General features: G+C 33.5%; 1 protein-coding gene across 14 annotated transcripts in view; it reads right to left on the bottom strand.

The window, feature by feature from the left end:
- Positions 1-24,499, bottom strand: part of C2CD5 (C2 calcium dependent domain containing 5) — a 96,775-nt gene that overhangs the window by 4,804 nt on the left and 67,472 nt on the right. For 8 of the 14 annotated variants that reach the window (XM_037845255.1, XM_037845259.1, XM_037845258.1 and 5 more), the window contains 12 exons: positions 23,182-23,368; positions 22,084-22,248; positions 18,116-18,256; positions 16,085-16,148; positions 15,640-15,701; positions 15,314-15,412; positions 14,737-14,826; positions 14,179-14,266; positions 13,153-13,239; positions 5,805-5,855; positions 4,791-4,892; positions 3,271-3,461 (listed from right to left, as the gene is read on the bottom strand). In XM_037845255.1, the coding sequence (XP_037701183.1) occupies positions 3,271-3,461; positions 4,791-4,892; positions 5,805-5,855; positions 13,153-13,239; positions 14,179-14,266; positions 14,737-14,826; positions 15,314-15,412; positions 15,640-15,701; positions 16,085-16,148; positions 18,116-18,256; positions 22,084-22,248; positions 23,182-23,368 (1,327 nt within the window). The remainder of the gene's footprint in view (positions 1-3,270; positions 3,462-4,790; positions 4,893-5,804; positions 5,856-13,152; positions 13,240-14,178; positions 14,267-14,736; positions 14,827-15,313; positions 15,413-15,639; positions 15,702-16,084; positions 16,149-18,115; positions 18,257-22,083; positions 22,249-23,181; positions 23,369-24,499) is intronic. The other 6 variants (XM_037845263.1, XM_037845265.1, XM_037845264.1 and 3 more) reach the window with 3 other exon arrangements.

The raw sequence follows: 24,499 nt of genomic DNA, 5'->3' as shown, positions 1-24,499 counted from the left end.
TTGCTGTCTTCTTTACTGTCAACTCTTCTGATTTTCTTCCTTTACTGGCCACTCCTTCTCAATTGCCTTTGCAGTTCATCAAAGGAACTTCTACCTGGCCTCTAAACCATTGTTAGTACCACAAGGATCTGTGCTGGGTCATTTTCTTTATCCCCTCTATACTCTCCTTCCAGGCAATCTCATTCACTCTTACGGCTTTAAATACCACCTGTATGTGTGTGTGAGTGTGTGTGTATCCCCACCCCAAGACCCTTTTCTGCATCCCACACCCATATGTCCAACTGCATACTGGAACCCTGCTCCTCCTCCTACCTCAATAAATAGTACTTCCACCTGCCCAACTGCAAATCACCCCAAAGAAATTCTACTCTCACATCCCTCACATTCAATCCATCAGCATGTCTTATTGATTTTCTTTCAAGAATATGTCCCTAAACCACCCACTTTTCTTCATCTACAATACTACAATACTACCACCCTTCCCACTGGGTTCCTCCTTCCATTCTTTCCCTGCTCCAACCTATTCTCCACATAGCAACCAGAATGATCTTTGAAAAGAAGAGCAAATTCAGTCATGTGACTCCCCTAGTTCAAATCCTTCAAAGGTTTCCCATTGCATTTGAAATAAAACCAAGGGTCCTTAATACAGTCTAAAATTTAAAGGATATAGGGATCATCTGGCCCCTGCCAACCTCTTCTCCAGATTCTCCTTATGCCAGCCTCACTGAACCATCTAGTCAAAGCTACACTTTTCCAGTGTCTCAAATTTCCAAGCACTTTCCCTGTCTCATGGTCACTGCACATGCTGTTCCCACTGGATGTAATGCTCCTCACCCAATTTTCTACTAGGATAACTCCTTCAGGGCCCAGTTTAAATGTAACTTCCCCAGAGATACCTACTGTGCTGGTTTGGATGTATTAAGTCCCCCAAAACACCAAGTTCTTTAATGCAATCTTATGCGGGCAGATGTATTAGTGTTGATTAGGTTGGAATCTGTGGATAAGGTTGTTTCCATGGATATGTGACCCACCCAACTGTGGGTAATACCTTCGATTAGATTATTTCCATGGAGATATGGACCCTGCCCATTCAGGGTGGGTCTCGATTTAATCATTGGAGTACTGTAAAAGAGTTCACAAACAAAAGGACCTCAGAGCAGCTAAAAGAGAGATTTTGGAGAGGGCCGTTGAAAGCAGACATTTTGGAGATGCTAGCCCAGTGTTTGCTCGGGAGAAGCTAAGAGAGGACAACACGCCCCAAGAGAAACATTTTGAAAAATGCACAGGAACTGAGAGAGGAGCTAGAATACAACCCGAGATCAGCAGATGCCAGTCGCGTGCCATCTGAGCTTACAGAGGTTTTCCAGACGCTATTGGCCAGAAGGTATATTCGGTGAAGGTATATTCGTGTTGGTGCCTTAATTTGGATATTTTCATGGCCTTTAGACTGTAAATTTGTAACCAATAAACCTCCTTTATAAAAGCCAATCCATTTCTGGTATTTTGCATAATGGCAGCATTAACAAACTGGAATACCTACCTTCAACATAAAATCTAAATTAAGGTCCCCTGCTATATTCTCTCAGACCCTTTGTCCTATTTCTTCATATTACTTACTATCACTAGTAATTATATATATTTGTTACATGCTCTTTTGTTTAATATCCTCCACTCCATTAGACTGTAAACTCCACAAGGTCAGGGACTGCATCTGTCTGGTTCACAACTATATGCTAACATCTAGTGCAACAGTTGCACATAGTATTCTATAAATATTAGTTAGGGAATAAAATCCAAGTCTTTTAATTCCAAGTCAGTGTTTAGTTTGGGCCACGTTCTCAGTGTTCGAAAACAAAGGCTAGCCATACCTTAAAAGATTTTTCAATCTACTTTTCCTCAAACTCTACTGGAGGTTATTTACATTCTAGGGAGGAAGTTCCAACTCTATACTGGAAGTTAAAGGGAAAACAGAATGCACTGTGAGAAAACCATTTTTTTAAGTACACATCTTTCTGGAAAGCCAGAGGACCCTGTATATAGTTTTGTGAAGGTATCCCTTTTTATAATTAAGGAATTAAGTGAGCTGTTTCAGCCTGTCTCCAGCTCAGTCATAGCTCAGTACACAATTTTCTTTTACTTTTATCAGTTCTCCTCCTGTCTATTAAATCAAGAAATTCTGACAATGGAGTAGCAGAGACTACAGAGAAGTAATTTTTAAAAAAAGTAAATGATTATGCAAATAACTCACCAAGCAGGAATGAATTTGGGATATTGTGCTACACAGCTAATATTACAAGTCTCTGTTGAAGGAAATCTACCATGAAACAAATTTTAGAAGATAGCAATTTAAGCAATAGAGAAAGCATTTTAGGAAATAAAATTTTATGGATTCAAAATAGTGCAATAACCGAATCTATTTTAATTCTATATTAAAAAATCTTTGAGAATATCTTCAGATAGCTTATTTTCCATCTTAACATAATTAAATATGATTAAAAAACTAATTTATCTTAGAGGAAACATCCATCTAATTCATAAATAATCTGTTGGAAGTCATTTGTTCAAATGTACTCAAATGTACTTCAAATGTACTCAAATGTACTCAAAATGTACTATCTTTACTCTGTGTCAGGCACAGTGCTGGGTGCAGGATGGTGACCATGATGATGTTAAAAATAGTATGCTGGCTGTTATTTCCCAGAGAGTATAGAAACACTGCTGGTGAAACACTAGGGGGAAAAAGCACAGGTAAGTCATCTTTATAATGAATATAATTTTTTTTAATACAAACTGCTAAAGTAAAATTTGAAGAGTTTATTGGGTTTCACACTTCAATAATTTAAAAAAATCTCTATTCACAATATTAATTTGCTCAGTAGCCCTGTCTCATAAAACAAGACATAAAATAATATATAATTTTCTTTTTTCTTGAGTTTAACTTCTTGTGTTATGAAAAGCGTAAGAGGCGGACTCTAGTTCTTAACTCTGACCACACCAAGTACATTATTTACTATATGCTAAGGATCTGGAATTTCTAACAATTAATGAGTTTAAACCTAACACAACTCTTGAGATTCCACTAGCTGTTATAACCTAAAATGTGAAATTTGTTAAGCCTAGTCTAGAATCAATCTACCTAAGTTACTGAAATATATATACAGTAAACTATTTTTGGCAAAAAATAGCAATTTGAAACTATTCGATTTTGTTACAAATATCTTCAATCAGAGAAAATTCACAAAAACATTGAAATAACTTCTAAAACCTTACCTCACGAAGAGAAGTTGTTTCCCGAATAAAAAACATGTTAATTATCCCAAGATATTTAGTTATTTTTGCTCCAGGAATGAAAGAAAGAGGTGTCATCTTAACAACTCCAACTGTAGAATTTGCACAAGACGGAGCAGAACGATTCCGGAAATTTCCTTCACCCATTGGACTTGCTTTTTCAACTGTCACAGCTAAAATTGGGGAAAGAAGAAAAGGCATCAAAATCAGAAGCTGGTAATTCGATTATTCCCTAAGGTTTCCAAATAAGTGGTGACAATATTCAGCTTTCTGTGAGGCTAAGCCATGTCATGAAAGAAAAGAAATTATCATGCACTGCATGCAAGTAAAAAAGAGAGAGAAAGAAAAACATAAGAGGAAATGCTGGAATGGAACTCTTTTGGAAGAAAATGGCATTCCTGCAAAAGAAAATGTTGATGCAGTGTAGCTACACACACAATGATCGGTTATAAAGTGGAGAAAAAGAAAAAGCGGCAGAGCATTAAAAATTATCTGCTGTAGGAACAAATTATTACAAGGAGAGTGTGAAAGTTGTTATATTTCCCAGTGCAGTTTTTCCATCTTTTTTAGATGACTTCATCATTGTCAACTTGTAGATAAACCTTATGTTAACTAGTTGTAATAATAGGCTCCCCCGCCCAAACCTTTTTTGAGTAAATAAACTCGTAATTTTAAAAACTTAACAAATGACCTTGGCTGACTGACAGTTGATTGTTTATGAACTAACATAAATATTAGTAACTACTATTTAGTAAACAAATACTATAAACCAGACATATATGCCTCTAATCCTTATAACACCCAGTCAGTTATTATCCCCATTTTATGCCTGAGGAAACTGAGGCTCAGAGACATTAAATAATTTGCCCAAGGTTTCACAGCTATTAAAATGGCACTTCTGGGATACAAATCCAGATTACGCTGGTTCCATATTCTGTGCTCTTTCCTTTAAAACATACTTCCTTCCCTTCTAATGTACTATAAACTATTTCAATTTCACTCAAATACATTTTACCTCAAAGTCTACCAAAACCCATGGGATATAGATAAAGAACATAAGTAGCAAGCCTGCTTCTAGCAGTAAGAGAAGAGTTAACTACTTTCTCTCTAGAAATACCTCATTCTTTAAGACCTCTGGGTATCACACTAAGTAAACGTGAAAGATGCCATATACTAAACGGTATCTTGGGTCCTGGAAGAGTACCGCTTCAAAAAAGAGAGCTGTTAATTCCCTTCCAGCTAGAAAGATATAATATCTATTTGCAATCTTTTAAGAATACCTTCACAAAAAGTAAAATTTTGAAAACACAATTTTATCATTAAAATAACAAGCCTACAGTCCCTTCAATAACTTTTGCCAAATGACCATTAGAGTCTGCAGCTTTCACACTCGAATACATGATTGATTGTTATTGCTGGGTTTAAGTCTAGCCTTCGCCACTGGGAAATCAGGGATATGCTTCTCAGATCATCATCATAATGTGGTAGAAACATCCGCCTACTTGTCTTAATTGATCCGCGCCTTATGGTCTGAGCTTTCAGTTTAATGAGCTCTATCCAGCTGCTGCATCTGTCTGCAAAGGAACTGTAATCAACTGACGTTGCTGAAAACACAGACAGAAAACAAAAGAAAAAACAAAGAAAAAATATGGATGACGTGTCTTGCTCGTCATAACACTCCTTCCGATGATGCAATTTTAACTGTAACTTAGAAAAAGAATGGTCCTTTTCCAGGTCAGATAAGAGAGACGTAAAGAGTCAAGCTTTAGATACTGATTTGTCCAAAACCAAGTTCTCAATTAGCTGGCTGAGCTTTTGTGATGATATCACAGTCGTGTGTGATCTGTCTCTTAGGGAAAGCATAACTGGGGTCTAACGTAAGTATCTGTGAAAGGACCATATTCTGGTCTTTAAGCTAACTTTATTTCCAATTCTTTTAACTTCACAATGTTTTAGTTGCTTCTATCTTAGCACTTCAATTTACAATCTAAAATTTGTAAATAATTCCCTTCTCTATTTTTACTCTAAAATAAAAACAAGAATTGAATGTCAAATAATACAACTTTAAAAATCAGTAATTGACTTATCTTTTATCAAAATGTGTTTCTTCACCATTAGTAACAGGGAAGCCAAAAGGTCATTTTTGTGAATACTTTGTTTCCATGACTGATTTTGACATCAGAGCCTCTTTGAATAGGGAGGGGCAGCGGGGGAGAAGAGGTGGATATGAGCCTAACAAATCCCTGTTTTAAAAAGAATAACTTTTACTACTGCAAAGCTAAAAAAAAGTTAAGGATTTAAAATTTTATTTTTTAAAACTGGGGAACTACTAAAATGCTAAAAAAAATCTTGAAATATTAGCTTAATTAAATTTATATACATTACAACTAGAATAAAGCCACATTTTGATGTCTATTGCATTGTCCAGTGCATTTCCTCAATGTCTGTAATTATATGCACCACCGACCTAGAATTTTACACTGTTGATGACTATTTGCTTAGTTAGACAAACTCACCTCTCTGTGCAGCTGGTATACCTGAGTTACAACTTGCACTCTCCAGGTTTTCTAATAAGACAATATGAACAATATTAGCTTGGATACTAAGTACAAGCCAGAATCTCTTCTTTGTTGTTTGTTAATACCTTCCATGAGCCAGAAGAATAGGAGGAAATTTTTATGGCTTCATTATAAAAGCAAACCAAATGGAAGTATTTACGTTTAAAATGCAGTTTCTACTGATATATGAAAACTAGTTCAGTTAATAAACACTATGACAAGGAAAACTAAAACCCAAGAAGAGTTTTAGAAACTTTATAGATCTGAGAAAATATAAACACCATAACAAGGATGATAGAATATTAGAAAACTGGGTAGAGAAAGGGGTCACTGTATTGAGAAGAAAATATAAAATGAAACATGAAAGGGAAATGTTTTGGGGGGTGGGGTGGGGAGAAAGGGCCAGTATTCAGCATTATTAAAACTTCCAGGCAAGGTAATGACCGATGTCTCACAGGCAAACACAAGCTGCTTTCTAGCCATGACCCTCCCTCTCCAACCACTACCAACCTCTTCATTCAAGAATTTTCTAACCAACAGCTCCCTCTGGTGGTATAAAGACTTGGCTATAAAAAATGACTGCTCTTCATGAAATAATTAGGAATTCCAAACAAGATTCACTTTTTCCAGTAACCTCATGAAAGTAGCATCTAGAATTTTTCCTGAATTTTATATGTTTATTATAAACATTTAAGGAATTGTACAAATTTAAACAGCACTATAAAAATCTGGATAATGTAGTTTTATATTCAATCTCTACCTACTCTAGCAGATATGAATATGTTTCAAATAATTTTACAGCTAAAAGAATAGTGTTGCCAAGTTATAAATAAACAACAATGCCACTGAGAATAATTTGGGTCAGCCAGTTTTTTTAAAAGTTATAAACAAGTAGATACATATTTTTGTTTCTACATAACATGATAATCTTTTAGGAATATTCTTAAATTAATGAAAGTTAAATTTTTCAAAAATATAATTTATATATAACATTTCTGCTATTGGGTACAATGGAAGTGCCCCCCTCCTTTTTTATAAAGGAAGTGACCATAGCTAATACTGAAGAGTGTGCAATGGCTGACATCCTGTTCCAGTATACAGCTGAATAAAAAGGGTCACTAGGTGGGGTCCACAAAATGCCTGTGAGAGCACTATGTCACGGGAGTTTCTGGACCATCATAGCCACAGATGTAGATTTAGAAAGAGGGAGTCCTCATTCAGGATCTTGAGGGGCTTTGGATTTGTAACCTATTGAATGAACAGACCTGTCAATCAAAGGCTTAACAGACCTCTGGGGACAGCTCAGCACAGAAGCCGACCCAATGCAGAGGCTGGGGACAGCAATTGGCTGCATACCCCAGCAGAGTCTCGGGGTCTCATGTCTTGTACAGTATAGACTTAGTGAGTGTACAACTATAGAAAATAGGGTTGGCATTAGGAATTCTGTGGCATGAATTAAAATGTGGGAGAGGGAGAGGCAATGGCTAAAATATTTTTTTGAAAATCATTAAAACAAAATTCTTGTCTTTCCCTCAATATTATTTGGGTAATGTGGAATTGAACAGTAGCAATTTTATGTGACTTAATGGCAAATGACCACAGAAAGAGCTTAGACATGTAAAAAGTATCTGTCATCTGTTACATCTTCAGTACTTCTAAAGTTTAAGATTTTTCTCCATTTTCATAAATAATTTGTCTTAACTCATGACAAAGGTATTATTATCAATGTAATAAAGTTCGACATTGTAATAAAGTTCCACAATGTAATAAAGTTCTACATTGTAATAAAGCTGCAACAAACTTCTACATTGATCACTAAATCTTCTATTACTTATTTCTTTATATCTTCAGAATTTACAGATCATCTTTATTCTGATTAATTTAAAAATATTTGAGACTTCTTAACTGCACAGCTTAAGAAAATTACTAAACTCTGAAAAAATTCCTGCAGATCCTGAAAACATCTTCTGAAAAAGTAAAATACTTGTAATCCAGAGTCTTTATAAATTACACTTTATGTTCCTATTTAAACATTCTTGGTTTTAAGTTATTATAACCAAAATTCGGTTTTATATTCCTTTGGGCAAGTCATTTCCATCAATTTATAATGCATTATATCGTTATGTCTTTTAACTATAAAAGTTGGCTTAATGTATATAAAATTTCAGTGTAAATCTTAACCATATGGTATTCAAATACTGGTGGATGGATAATGAAACTGTCATATTATAGTTATAAATAATTGAGGCACAGAAAAAGATAGAAATAGCTTCGATACAGATTGTCCTCAAGGGAAAAATTTGAGTTCCATACACATGTAATACATACACTAAATGACAAAGACAACTAACTTCTCTATTTGAGTTATTTTAAGCTTTCAATTAAAGGTATGCAATATTCTAAAACACATGTCTTTCTTCAGTCTCCTTATGTTTCCCTGCCTCCGCTTCCATTCATCCATTCCTTTCTCATGATTCTGACCCTTTTTCCTTGTCTCCCAATTCAATTTCTCTCTGCTCTTTACTCTGATTCTGTACATCACTTTTTGTCCTCAAACTGCCTTGAGGAAGCTTAGAAGTAAGGATTCTTTATCCCTACTTCTCCATCTCTTTCTTTCCTTCCTTTCATTTCTTGGATCATTTTCTCACAAATTTTTCTCTCTTTAGTCTCTATTTTCCTCTCTCTCACTCTTTTTCCCCTCATGAGCTCCCTCCTTGCAAGAACCTGACTCTGATTGTTGGGGTCATCCAATAACATGGAGAACTTTAGCATTTTTTACTGTTGCTGCCATTTGGTCATAGTAACAAAATATATTTTAAAAAACAGAGAAAACAAACATGCAATAGATTGTTAATATATAAAGATATTTTTAGTTAGTATAAAGAATTAGAGATTTGTAAGAATTCCGGATCATTAATTAACAGGAAAAGTAAATAGAACTTTTATAGTTTTTATAGATTTCTATTTCTAATTGCTAATTTAAAACAATGTGATGCAAGTCAGCTAATTTAAAAATTAAACTATCTTTTAAAATCAAATTTGAAATAAAAAAAGAAAAAAGTTTACTCATAGTCTGCAACAAAAACAAAGATTAAAAAAAATTCTAACCATGGAGACCAGTGTATTAAGGGTATAAATCTGTTTTCTTTTATATTGAAATCCAGATTTTGACTTGTGCTTATCACATTGGTTGATTCTCTTCACATAGCTATAATTATCAGCTGCTGTGATGAAAAGAGAAGTCCTGTCAGCATACAGCTTTTGTCACTGAACATGAGAAAATCACCTCAGCACAAGGCAAATGCAAACAGGAAGGACCAAGGTGGAAATAAAAACTTTTCTCTCATACCAATTCATCCAATAGTATATTAAAACTAAAATTGACCTAATTAAACCTTTGTAAAACTTTAAACTATCAGTGTTTTTAATGAAAACTATTAGACCATTATGATTAGATTTATAAAGCATTTGAGATATATTTAAAGTGGTATATGATTTACCTGAATTCACCTAATGTAATTTCTTAAACCATGCACTATGCTATCTAACATCATGAGATTTAGATCTTTAGACATTCATCTAAGGTAATCTGTTAAAATTTTAAAACAATTACATATATAAAATTCTGAGATTCACCCCAGACTATGAGAAAAACATCTTACTTTTTTTTTTTTTTTAATATTTTCTGGCTGAGAGAAAAGTTGCAAAAATAATACAAAGAATTCTGAATTACCTTCACTCAGATTCCTCATTTTTATTGTATTTGTTCTATGTGTGCATGCGCACACACACACACACATATTTATAAATTTTAAGTCTCTTGAAAACAGTTTCAGAGAAAAATTGAGGTGTAGTTATTAATGACAAAGAAAAACATGAAAGTGATATAAAAAATTTGCTCTAGCCATCTTTTTTCACTCAGTAACACAGTGCCTCATATGAAAATAAATAATTCATGTTGCTACCACATCATCTTAGTTCCTCATAGTATTCATCAAAGAACTTTGATGACTTTCACAGGATAATGTCCTTTAAAAAATGATTTAGGCTCAGTACCTTAAATATTCCAAATCTGAAAAATCAAGATAACTAGAAATAAAAAATCAAATCAACCACAAAGTTGAGACATACATAAAACTATTTTGTTACCTTGAGAAACAAAACCAGATACAACAAAAAATGGAAGGAAAAAATGAACACGGATGGACAACTCAGGCCTAGGCTCACTCTACACAGTGAATACATGTAACTGGAGCATCTTTTCTTCACATGACACACCCATTTTCAGTAACATAAAATAATAAGGAAAGGTTTATCTACAAGTGAAAAGATGGAAGTATTGATAAATACACTATGCTTAGCTCTTGAAATTACTCTCCTCTTTCAACTTAAAAGACAATGGATTTTAACAAATCATCCTATTTGTGATATGAACATGAAAAATAAACTTGAATTCAAAGTTTTCTGAATTAAAAATAGAAAGAGTTCTATCAGCCTAGCTGACTTCATAAAACTACAAACACTATATACTTATATACTTATCAGTATAAGTGATCGACTACACTTTCAAACCTCTTTTGGTTATATATAAGAAAACAAGTCTAGTTGTCATGCTTTACTTTTTCCAGACATTTCTATTCTCTATTGAAAGTCTTCTTTTCATTTTACAACACTCAATTGCTACGTTCATGTTATAACACTCAATTACTACATTCTTCATAGATGTTTTCAAAACCAAACTTACCCTCAAACCTTCCAAAATTCTTTGAGATTACTTAAAAATGTACTTAGTATATATAGCCCATGTCCTCCTGAAAGGACTTGAGGAAGTTAAGACAATTAACAAGCATGCAACACAAACTAAAATTTATAAAACTCAAAACTATCCACAAAAAGATACAGATAAAACTTTTTAGTGATTACTGATGATTTTAAAACATACTCAAGGAAAAGCACATAGGTTTTGTAGTTAAGCATTTAGTGTAAAAAGTTTTATACATATTAGTACTAGATAATTTGATGAAGATAATGGTGACAATGATGATGATAAAGATGGCATGATCTGATTCAATGTCTCCAATCTTTTAGAAACCTTTACTTCAAACAAAATCACATATAGAAGACCGATATATAAAAGCACACTGAATCAAAGCTGCTTTTCAGATTCAGAGAGGTAGGGACAGGCCTATCCTCTCATTCTCCCACTTCCTTGACCTCCCCTCCCCCCCGTGCCTCCCGAAAGTCCAGGAAACACCTCTGAAGAACCCCTGTGGCTCTAAGGAGCAGAGTTTAAAAATTATTGGTTTAACTGAGTAGAAGCTATTTGGAAAAACTGAATTTAACTATAGAAGCTCAGTCTGGTCTTAGGCACTAATTTGGCTTTTAATTTACTTTTTTGTGTAAAAGGAATATGTCAATAATTGAAGAACTATAAGCTACAGAAACCCAAGGAATCAGAGAATTTTAAAGGCTAGAAAGGATCTCAAGCCCTTCACATTTTACAGATGAGGAACTAAGGCTTAATTAAAGAGGTTAAGTAATAGGCCCAAGTTCTCATACTTTATCAGTAGAACTAACAAGAGAATCCAGCCTGTTGCTTTTACTCCACCACATGTCCCCTTCTCTGTGCTCCCTAAAATGAACTGCAAATATTTTAGGAACCACTCAGAGGTGACCTATTGTATTCAAATTCTTCCTTTGTTCTTCAATTTACAAAGTTTCACCTTGCACAAAATATACTAGTGACCACAGTAAGCACCAAATATAATTACCTTTGAAAACATTTTGAAGGCTACTGTGGAAACTGTAATAATCAATATAGATAAAGCAAACTTACAGACTTAAAATCTAATTTTTTGGAGAATTTGGTGGCTATTAACCACACGATAAATCAAGCAAATAGAGACCCTCCATGTCCACTATGGATCAGCAACTGATCAACTTTGTTGTTTAGCTTAAGGTGTGTGCATGTGTGTGTGCGTATGTGTGTGTGTTTATGTGTGTTTCCCCATTGTGAGGTAAAGATAAATGGAATTATGCCTAAAGTGATTTGGAACTAACCTTGAATTAAATACAAGTTTCTGCATAAAGGAGCATTAAAAAAAACAAAAACAAAAAACAGAATACCCTACTATCTAGTGATTTCAAGGAAGATTCTTGACAGTTCTGCTTTCTGTTTTGGGTGCTATATTTAATTTACAAGTCTGAACTCAGACTACCTTTGAATTTGATTTTTCTTTTATATTCTTTCAGAGAGGAAGTTGAGGTATGCTAAAGTTCTCTATGAAGTTCTAAATTACAATTTTAGGTGATGATAAAAAGGAAAAAGGATCAACGTTATCATGTTAGAAAGTTCAGAATCTTAAAGTAGCTTAATTTTCATCTTCAAAATATGAGAAAAATTCTACTTAGCTACATAGATAGGCCTTGCACTGATTCCATAAATTCTCTATTGGAATATATGCAACATGAATAAAAAACTATTCTGTATTATACATAACTGGTACCAAACAAAATAATTAACAAGTAGGAATCATAAAATAATTTCACATATATTACAAAATGCAAAAATTAGAAAAGTTAATATGGTTTTAAATAACAAATGCAACATTTCTCAGCATAAGAAATTTAGGAAAAAACACAAACCATATTTATTGCATATATAGTGAAAGGAAATAAGGTATAGTAATTCTAAAGACTGTTATAATAAAAATTGCTCTGAAATCAGAAAAGAAACAGAAACAGTACCAAAAGAGTTCTGCTATTAAATTAAAAGGGGCAATCATCTTGCATTTGCCATTGGCAAAATGACAGCAGCTTATTAAGTACATAACAATGTTCCTCAGTAATAGCCAAAGAAACTCATTTCTTTCTGAATATGCAACCCCCTAAAACCTCTGCATATATCGTCTAAAGACAATAAGCATTTTGTTGCCTATGAAAATCCAAAAATTTTTGTAAAGGTTCAATTATTACTGGAAAAAAATATATCAAATGTAATACAAATACCAAATACAGTATGCGTGAATAGTTACTTTGAGAAATCCAAATCTCTGAAAATAAAACTAATACATAAGGTATGAGAATGGAATATCATATGAAAATTACATTTACAATGAAATTACTTAAATTAAAATAGAAGGAAGAACATTACTTTCACCCCTTCATGAATATGAAGAAACATACAATGAGGGAATGAACAACTAAATCTTCATCTCAAGATTAAGTAAAAGTGCCTATAATGAAGAAGCAAGTAAAGAAAACTAGGAGCTAGGATTTGTATTTGCATTTCCCTCACTTAACCAACCTTTAGCAGGTGGAAAAGGATGAGAAGGAAGTGAATCTGAACAGAGTTCCAGTGGAAACTGCAAAAGTTCTTCATTGTCTGTAGAAGCTTGAAAGTAAGAAAAACACAAGTTATTTAGCAATGCTCTATTATTTTTTTTGTATATTTATATATATATATATATCTGTCCCAGAGTCTTAATTTTTATTAAATTTTACACATACACTTTTTTTTCTGATATATTCTGATATTTTCTCCCTGTTTTCTACCATGGGGGCCCTTCATTTGTATGATGTTGAGAGTGGTCTTACCTTCTCTTTCAAAACTACTGCAAGATTTTAAAAGAATAGTGAACATAAATTACTCAGCACGGTGCCTTGCAAACAAAAAGCACTCAATAAAGCTTTCTACCTTACTAGTTCCAGGAGACCTAAACCAGTTACTAGCAATCTTCTTTGATAAAAATATGTACCATAATCTTTAAATACATTTAACTGTTTGATATTAACTCAATGCTGAAATCTACTAATTATGAATACTTCATTTAGCCAGAAAGTCATTTAGACTAAAGAACATATAAGATTTCTAATAATGTGAATTTCTTTGGAATATATTAAGAATGGTATTCCCTAGAATTTACTATATTTAAGGACATCTCTGGGAATCTGTTGAATGCTATGGGACCTTTCCTGAGAAAATATACAGGCGCACAATTTTGCTTACTACATTAGTGCATTCTCATATGCTTTCAGGACCTCCCCACAGACCCTGGGAAGGAACCCTTGAATTGCTGCAGAATTAATATGCTATAATCTAAGTCTATGAAAACAGCAGCGTTCCCTACATAAATACTAGTCAGTCATTCATCTATGTGTGAAAAATATCAAAGTAGCTATATAGTTATCCAGTTATTTTGATAACGATGAACAGAAAGTGGTAATATCTCTTCAAGAAGTAATCATGTACTTAATCTGTCTTCCATAGTTTTATCATTGACTTATGACACAGGCAAACATTAAATGTACTTCCCATCCATTAAGAGTTTACCTCTTTGCAGTGACTTTTCAACATGTGTTTTTGTGGTCTGTAAAGCCTGATTTTTGTCAAAAGTTATTGCAACTGCTGTGACTGTAACCTAGAAGCAAAGAAACATTATGATTAGCAAAAATATGCCTTGCCAAATAAGTATCTTACAAATCTTTTTCAGAACCATGGAACAACCTATACCAATTGGCCTTTCCTGATTAAGATCCTCAGCAAGAATTATATATTAAACTCAAGTATTCAGAATATGATGAAGCCCAAAAAGCATACATAAACCTAGATATTCCAGAAAGAGCTCAAAAACTGCTCTAGAAAGACAGGGACTAGACAAGTCCCGCGTAAGTACATACCCCACTGTATACATACTGTACCACATGTATGATTCTAGATGACTAAAGACCAGACAAGAGAAACACATGGTCTGCTTAATGCTAACATACGTATACAGTGTTTTGAGGCAAAAAAGCTGGCACTTAAGTTAACTGTGGCAAAATTACAATATTAAAACAGATCTGATAAAAGCTAGACATCTTCTTCAATAATACATTGAATCTTAATTACCTGAATTAATTCATCTTCAGGCAGAGACACTGTAAAATTTACATGGCAAAGGCAGCAGGGGATCATAGACCGTAGCTTAAAATACAGGCTCTATGTAATAAAAAATATTACCAATGTCACTTGTTAATTTAAAAATTTGTAAAAACTGATTTTTTATGCACATAATTTTATGGCCACTGAAAAGCTAAAAAGATTTAAGCAAAGTTGGTCCATTTCTATTTTGTCTCTTATTACATTAAAACACATTTTTAATATTTAAGCAGACAATACGAATTTAACCATATTTATCAATTAGTAAAAAACAATTTAAGGAGAAAGAATATTTTTTAAGAATTACAAATATGCAATAGATTTTCATGAGTTTAAAGCTACAAAATAATTCCAACTATATTTCTGTTATAGTATGCTATATTAAGAGAGGGAGACAACTTTGGCATTTCATCTGCTGACAGAGTTGCTTAAGAATAATACATAAGTAAAAATTGTACAAGGTACTCCAGAAAACATATACTTTGTTTGTAAAACTTCATGATTCTTAGGAATTTTAAGTAAAATGTAGTCAGAAGATTCCTCCTACCTTGAGCAAATTTTCACAGAGATCATTAAAGTTCTTATTAAGAGCTTGATTAGTCAGGTTAAGGCTGCTTAATCTGATTACTCTTACTGATGTGAACATCTAAATGTGGGGAGATACAACAACATGTCATTTTGTTATTTTTAACTAAATAAAAACTGCCAAATCATGAACAATATAACAAATGTGGTATAAAAAAGGATAGCAATTCAATTGCAACACAGAGGTTGAAAAGAAAACATACATTAAGACTACTGTAAATGGAACAAATGGACCTCACTAAAGTCACTTATGTGGTATTTCCTTAAGATTAAGAATAAAAGGATTACCTGTATTTCAGATGTCCAATTATTTATACCAGGCATAATTTCTGTATTGCAACTATAAAAGCCTGTCAAATTAAATTAGAATATATGATTAAATTTCCTTTATTTTGGTGTTAAAGAATAACATTTTTCAGTCCCAAATGTAAAATTCTTTTATTCTTTTTTCTAAAACTCTATATAATTAGGAGACGAACTTCCATAACAAATCATAGGGTTTTTTTTCCCCATTTATAAACATAAAAGGATTAAAACGCAATTCCACCTATGATCTAAAATAAATATCTTAAAGCATGTATTTTTGACCTTGCAGCAGCAAAGTACACATAAGTATGTAACATGGTGGCAAACACTTTAAAATAAAGTTAATACCATAGTAATTATAAATTAAAACACATATGTGCAAAATTAGCTTCATCTTGAAGGTAAGTCAATATTTTTTTCTATTTACCTGAAGGTGGAGGAACATCAGTAAGTAGAGAATGTACATCTTCCATGGCATCTGTGTCATCAATCTGAAAATAAAAATATTACAACTATTATCTAGGTAGCAAACGTAGAATCATTTCAAATTTTAAAAAATTAATTTTTCATTATTTACTAAATGGAAAATGTAAGTCAAGGAAAAGTAGAATCATTTCCCCTAAATTAAAAGATATAACTTGAAAAAAATTCTTCTAACATCCATAAATTTCTTAGCAGTAAAAATTACAATTATTTCTAAATGGAATATTTTACATATAATGTGCATCAAATTAATTTTTTTTAAAAACTATCTTTTCTCACACTCTTACGAAAGCACTCTTCAAAAGACTTGCAGTCATTATCCCAACTTATTTAAATTAGTAAAGTACAATAAAAAAAAACAATCTTTTGACTATATTCAAAACTGCTTTACCATATAATTAGGCAGGAATAAATTTAAAGGCAGATCTAAAAGAAATCAGTGTAAATACTATTTTTCCTACACCACAGTACTCAATTGTGAATAATAAATAGTGAAAATATCTACCTGGACATACACTGACATTCATCTGTGTATCTGCTGTCTAAGTCCTGACCTGCAGACCTGCTAACCTTTCCCTCGCTTCACCAGTGGGAATTCATGTATCACTTTCATCCCATTCTAATTCAGCTACCCACAGATGTAGCAATACCTCAACCCACTATTCCCCCAAACGCTCCAAACATAGGATCTCAAGCATCCTCCAACCACACTCCTATCACTTCACCTGTTCTCTTACTGAATTGCCCCTTGCCATTAGCCCCTGGCCTACCTTCAATTGAAGTACTTTGTTCTCATGTGCCTCCCTAGTTAGCCAGGATTTCAGGGTCAGACAAAGCAATAATGTTCTAGATCGGTGCCGTTCAAACTTCAGGTAATGGTTAAAATTATGTGAAGAGTTTGTTTAAACATTCCTAGGACCCATCTTGAAATTTTTACTTACTGGGACTGAGTTGGGGACCAAGAATTTGTATTTCTAACAAGTTCCCAGGGATTGCTGTTACAGGTCATTGGATTATACTTGGAGACTATGCTCTAATACAGACTGGAACCCTTTACTTCCTTGACCTGACATATTCTATCACCAAGCCTCATTTTTTCCATTCTCAGATTATAGAGAAATGTGGAAGGAAAGGCATTAAACTGTGCAGTTTGGGTTTTATACAAATTGACACTCTCCCCTCGGTGAGGCCTTGCTTCTCTCCCATAGCTGACATCCTGATCACATTCACTGGCACTCTTTCTGATGCCTCAAGCCTCTGTCTTATCCCAGCTTTATCCTATCTCCAGCTTCCTGCTTTACTGAGATCCAGACATCAGATTTTTTCCTGTCAACTGACATCCTACCACAGCATTTCCAAGTATCCTCACTTACTTTCCTTTTCTCCAACATCAAAGGAAGATCTATCTTTTTCAAGATAACCATTTTACTGGGGGTGGGATGGGACAGATTTCTGAGGAAGGAGGCTCATAAATGTTTTGCACAGACTTCATTTATCTGTAGCAAAGTTACTAAAACACATAAGTGCATATTTATTATGAAAGTTCAATTATATCTTCCAAAAGCAGTAAGAAAACACTACAGTCACTTGGTTTTTTTACATATTACATGTAAAATGTTATAAGTGTAGCACATTTTATAACATATAAAGCAGGTAATAATTATAGTAAGTGAAAAAAGAGCACTTAAATTTCTCATTTAAATTCATTCAATTTTATAAAAATAGCTCCAAGTACTTCATATTTAAAAATTTTATTTCAACCCATATATTAATTATTCCAGAATTATCTGCATTATTATATTAGTCATCTGGTGTTAAACAAAAAACCTATTAACACATTCTGATATTTCAAGTATATTATAATTTCGTAATAAAACTATATTTTTGGTATTTATAACAGTTGTAATGACACAAAATTAACACATCAGTTTAGGATCTGATTGCAAAAATGCATTATATTCTAATGAAATATTACCTCCAAAACAAAAGCATCTTTTTTCCCATGTGAAAGGTCTAATTCTGTCACTTCATCAGAACTTTCCGACTGAGATCTTAAAAGTCTTGAGCGTTGCCTAGGTTCTGGGATGGGGGATCCTATAATCTCTTCAGATACCTCCTAAAACAAATATAATTCCTTTATATAAAGTTATCTTTTTGAATTTGGTTTTAAATTTTTACATTAAAAGACAGGTACATGTGAGGGAAAAACAAGTCTGTAAAATATATTCAGAGAAGTCTATCTTTAAGTATAATCTTTATGACTAAGTAACATTTTACAGAGGGTATTTCCTTGTATCTGTAATAGGAATGTTACTGACACATAATCCAGAAATTTATTCCTAACTATCACAGACATTATACTGACATCTGGTGCACAGAGAGGACACTACAATGAATAGGGAACTGGCAGTCCTTCCAGACCAGAAATCAGCACTCCAGACTATGTATTTTTCACATGGCATGTAGAAGTCCTAATAGGCCATAAAGATTTAAAGATTTATGTCCCCAAACAGGATTCTGACCTTTTATGTCTTTTCTTATCCACTGGTAATTTTTTCCAAAGCTCCACGTAGTTAAAAGTGGCATATGAAATACATATGTGTGTGCATGTGTTTGTATACATATATACATATAAATATGCATATATTTGCTATGGGACTTACTAAGCTAAATAAACATAGATAGTTACAATCACAATCTTTGAGGTCAATCCCATGTGGGTTAGTTAGGTCTTCACTACCATATAACTAAAGATCAGGGCTGACTAGAAGTTCTAAATATCTGTTGGCCACAAGGAGTACTGGAAGAATGTGGACATGAGAGCACAAATGCAAAAGGCAGAGTCTATATTGGTGTAGCAGCAATAAACAAAACAAAGAAATTATATGTGAAAGTTATATAGAAAGAAAGTTTGAAATGTTCATTGTTAGTACATACCTTACATAAAGGCTACCGCCACAGATTTTTATAACATAATCATCTGGAATACTTTCACATTCCTTAACTTATGTGCACTCCAAACTAACCGCTCTGTATAAATTTGACAGAGTGGATATTATACTATCTAAAAAATGAGAAAGAGCTGCAGTTCAGACGTAAAGTGGTTTGCCTGGGTTTGAAACTAATGAGGAAACTAACTCTTTTGCCTCTTAGTGCAATGTTCTTCCCACTGGATATCATACTTCTTTTAATAATTTTAGGGTAACTTAAAATTTTTTTAGGCCTCTGTTCACTACACCATAGACCTAATAAATGTAACTACTCTCTGATATTGATATTATCTGCTTCATAATGATATCCTATCATGACACTCTTATTCTAAAAGTTTTGCAGCTTATTTTGACAACTTTGGTTATCTGAATTATCTCTACAAAATTTGAATAAGTGGTATTACACCTGTGCATTAAGAAATATTTTTAAGTACATTGAGAAAAAAAGATCAAACAATAGCATGATTTCATCTGGGGTTATTTTCCTAAAAGAAGCAACACTCTGATTCACATTTTCAGGATGGGCATACAATGCTTTAGAAAATTGAAAAGACAAAACTGTAATGTGTGTAGTAGTCTAGTAATTAATCTTGTACACTGATTTCCCCGACCAAATTCTGAGATGTTATGCTAAAACAATGTTAACGGAATCTTATCTGAAATAAGGGAGGATGGATTAGAAGATTCATAAATTGATATGTCAATTTGTAGAAATAACACAATCATACTCAATACATGACATTCATATATGCTGAAATTTTAAAAATCTTAATAGATTAACAACTCCTCTGAAATGTAAACTGTGACATACAGTAAAAGCTCCATAAATATTTACTGATTGATAAAGGAACCTGATAAATTCACATTCTCATTTAAATATGTCTCTGTCTTCAAGGGGCTTACATTGTAGTAAAGAAAGACACGTAAAAACTAACTACAGTAAAATGTAACAGACACTTAGAAGTATATATAGGCACAACAGGGGCACACTGGAAGAGGGGGCAATTCTTCCTGTGGGAGGTCAGGAGGGATTTATGGAGGTAATAAGCACTATTAAGTAAAGGAGCTCAGCTCATTTCATTAGAATTTATAAATGAAGATAAACAGAATTCTAACACATAGTTTTGCAAATCATTCTCCCCAAAGGGCATAAAAGTTATTAGTAGGTATTTAAATACCAAAGGATAATTACAAAAGAAATATAATGTACTGCAAAGAGCAGTCAGTAAAGAAGTGTATGGAGGGCTTTAACAAAAGCTTTTTTTAAGTGTTAATATATTGACACATCAATTTTTATTAAATTTAAAGAAGCCTAGATCAGCACAATAGAAATATAATGCAAGCCACACATGTAATTTAAACTTTCTAGTAGCCACATTTAAAAAGCAAAAAGAAACAGATGAAATTAATTCTATAAAATATTTTAACTCAATATATCCAAAACATTAAATTTCTAATATGTAATCAATATAAAACATTATCCATGAGATATTTTATATTCTTTTTTTACAATAAGTTTTCAAAATCCAGTGTGTCTTTATACTTCCAGCACATCTCAATTCAGACAAGTGCTCAATGACCACATGGCCAGTGACTACCACAGTAAACAATGCAGCTCTAGGTTATATCCTTAAAACTCCCTGTGAGGACCAGGGCCCAGGTTCCCCCCTCTCCCCCACAGTGAAGGTAAATTATTGCATGTAGCTGCCTACTTTGACCAGGACAGACATTAAAGGTCATCAGACCTCCCCAGGGGGGAAAGAATATATAAATGGTATCTTAAAGCATTAAAACTCCCCTCTCCTGATCACTGTTGATAATAAATCTCCACACTCTTGTGTTACTAGACTCTGCCAAAATTCTGTTCTCACACCCTATGGAATGTCTTTTCTAACCCTTATAAACCATCCGCTGACACACACATACACACCCCGCCCCAACTTTTTGCAGAGCATTAACTTCCGTTTTTCCTGGCTGGCCACCACCATGGAACTATTTCCTGTCCTAAGTCCTAATTAAACTCATGCCTAACTCCACGCCTGATGTGTTCTACAGTCTTGGGGCTGAGCTGGGTTGGAACACTCTCCCTTCATTTAACAACTTTACTCAAATAATATGATGAAAGATATAGGTCTGAGACTAAAACTCAGATGCACTTTTCCAGAAGACCAGCCAAAATTAAATAATATGTAAACAATAAAATAACAGCAACGGTAATAATGTTATCTAAAACACTGCTTTTGAGAAAAAGATTCATTATCAGAGATTCGTAGAAAGAAATAGCTTCATTTTAACTCCAATACATCTTTCTTTCAATTCAAACCACGGCTACAAGGCTTCTGCAGAGAAGAAGGGATTACTATACCTATCACAAACTTGGTGAGAAGAGTGACTATAGAAACGACTGTTGGTAAAAATGGTAAGACAAAAGACGAAACTGAAAAACTCAGTATTCTTTCATATTTTTCACCATAGATAAGCAATCTTTGTTTCCACTAAAAATGAGCACTTCAAACAACTCATTTAATCATTTAACAAATACATTTTGAAAGGCTACTAATGTGAGAAACTGTTCTAAGGCATTAGAAATACAGCCCTGATGGAACTTACATTCTACTGGGAGAAAGAGGCAATATACATACACAAACATACACACACACTCACTCTCTCTCTCACACACACTGTGATAAGTTCCTGAGAACAATAAAACAGGGAAGGGGGATAGGAAGTGCCCAAAGTGGAAGGGGAAATTGCGATCTTTAAATAGGGTGGTCAGTGAAGGCCTCCCTAAAAAGAAGACATTCGAACAAAAACATATAGGTTGGAAAGACAATAAGACTTTGACCTAATGGAGGCAGTGAAAAAAAGCATCTTTTATATACAAAATAAGTTAACCTCATAAATACTTATATCCAAACAATAACTGATGTATTCATAGATTAATTATACTTACCGGAGGATTGATTTCATATAACTCTTTGTTCTTAGCAATTGTATCATTTATCTTCTTTTGCATATGAGATATATGCTGCTCATATGAGCCATCATTAGGAGTCTTCCCAGCAATCTGAATGCCTCCAGGCGTTGGTAAAGCTGCTAAATACACACCTGTTGCAGACTTGAAAAACAAAGGGGAAATAATCAGAAGAAAAAAAAAAAAAAATCAAACCAAAAACATAACTATAGTTCATAAGTTCTCTTATTTAGGAACGTGGTCTTTGTATTGTAGGAAAAAGATACAGAGCATTGATCAATACATGCACTGGACATCTCTGGAAGGGCTCACAAAACATACCTCGTAACAGTTTTTGCTTGTCTCTGGGAAGGACTTTGGGGAAGGGGAGGGCAGGGATGAGAGAGGGCCTTATTTTACACTCCTTACCTGATTCTACTTTTTAAATTTTTATCTTATGATGATTGTAAAAAATAAATTACATTAAGAAAAAGCTTAGCAAAAAAAAAAGTTTATAAAAAATAAATTTTCATGAATGAATAGGTAATTTACTTTTAATAGTGGCAGTCTCTCATATGTTTCACTTTATTTTCTCCATTAAACCTAAAGATTATTTTAGCACAGTGGTTCTCAACCAGAGCTGATTTTGCCCTCTGAGGGACACTTGGCAATGCCTGGAAACATTTTTGGTTGTCACAACTGGGGGAGTGCTAGGGTGAAGGCCAGGGACACTGCTGAATATCCTACAATAAACACGACAGCACCCCACAACAGAGAGTCATCTAGCCCAAAATGTAAACAGTGTTAAGATGGAGAAACCCTGTTTTAGCAATAATAAAGTCTAGAACAATGGTGGCCAACCTACTAAACAAGCTAAAAATGTTAATTTTTGGAAATCTAGCTATTGAGGTTATAGTCAGAGCCCTTTAAAATATTTGAAAGCCAACTGCCAGAATTTTTACTTTTTAAAATGTCCCCAACCTTAAAGATGTTGATGCCAGTTTCTCTAGATAAGTCTTTTTAATAGACACTTTGAACTACATAGTAGAAAATCTACAATTACAGAAATCACAAAGCAAAACAAAAAATGAAACTCACTGCTAAGCCCATCAACATATTTTCACCCACTGTGATCTGAATCCTCAGTCCAAACAAAGCATTCATTCCTTTGAGTTTTAGTTTATTCATTAGTTGAGTATGCACTTCATATTCCATAAATGGCAACAGATTACTAATAGCTGTAGCATTTGCTTCTGCCTGTGCTTTCTTTTTTAAGCGACATAACCTGTTAAGGAAGGAAAATAATTTAGTTACTGGACAGTATTTTTGGTAGGATCTTAGGTAATAGGGAAATAAATATAAAAGGCAGCACAAGAGAGTTCTTTTGTGGTGATGAAAACAGTTATGTGTCTTGATTGTGGTGGTGGTTACAAAAATCTATACATGAAAAATAAATAAAAATAAAAAGAAGAAAAAATAAATTACTAAAATAAAATAAAATGTATAAAAATATCTGTACATCAGATAAAACTGCACAGATACACACAAGCATAAGCACAAAAATTATTGTAAATTTTAAAAATTGTGAAAACTGAATAAGGTCAATTTTCTAATTTTGGATATTCTATAACAGCTCTATAAGATGGTACCAGTGGGAGAAAGCTGGGAGAAGGGTATTTTTGCAACTTCCTGTGAATCACAATTAATTCAAACTAAAAAGTTTAAAAGAGGGGAGGAAAAAGCATAAAGTTGAACAACATAAATAGTTGGTCAGAACTGAAAAGAAAACTGAAACTTAAGCACAAAAGCTATTTTGCTCTGGAGACATTTACAAGTCTACTTAATATCAATTTTCTATTAACAACTTCACAAGAAAGAGGAGGAAATAAAGCCTGAGGACTGCACAAAATGTCCCTACAATAAGTTGATGCTCCAAAGGCCTACGCCTTCAAGGTGAAGGTGAATCAGAAGTGGACCAGCCCTTTCAAATAACTGCAATCTGGTTTCAAATCACCTGTTATTCTAAGAAATCTCAAGCCTTAACCTTGCTTAATGTGATCGTGTACCGGTAGTGTTCCCAGGAACCTGACAAAAGCAAGTGCAGATCATCCTTAGAGGAAGATACTGTCACCCTATGCTTCAAATTGTTCCTATAAATAATTTTCAAGTTCACTGACCAGCACAAAGGAAACAAGACACCATGAACAATAACCAGCAGAAACAACAGACATCAAAGAGATTTCAGACATTAAAATTAACAATTATAGAATCAGTCACAGACTATAAAAAGTGATACTGGATTTGACAAAGAACAAAACAAAACTTCAAGAAATGATAATAGATTAACAACAAATAAAAACTCCAATAATGAGGCTTAACAACATATTAGAGACATCTGAAGAGAGAACTAAACAAC

This window comes from Choloepus didactylus, chromosome 8, assembly GCF_015220235.1.
Source record: "Choloepus didactylus isolate mChoDid1 chromosome 8, mChoDid1.pri, whole genome shotgun sequence".
Classification (NCBI taxonomy): domain Eukaryota; kingdom Metazoa; phylum Chordata; class Mammalia; order Pilosa; family Megalonychidae; genus Choloepus; species Choloepus didactylus.
This window is presented reverse-complemented; position numbering and strand designations above follow the sequence as displayed.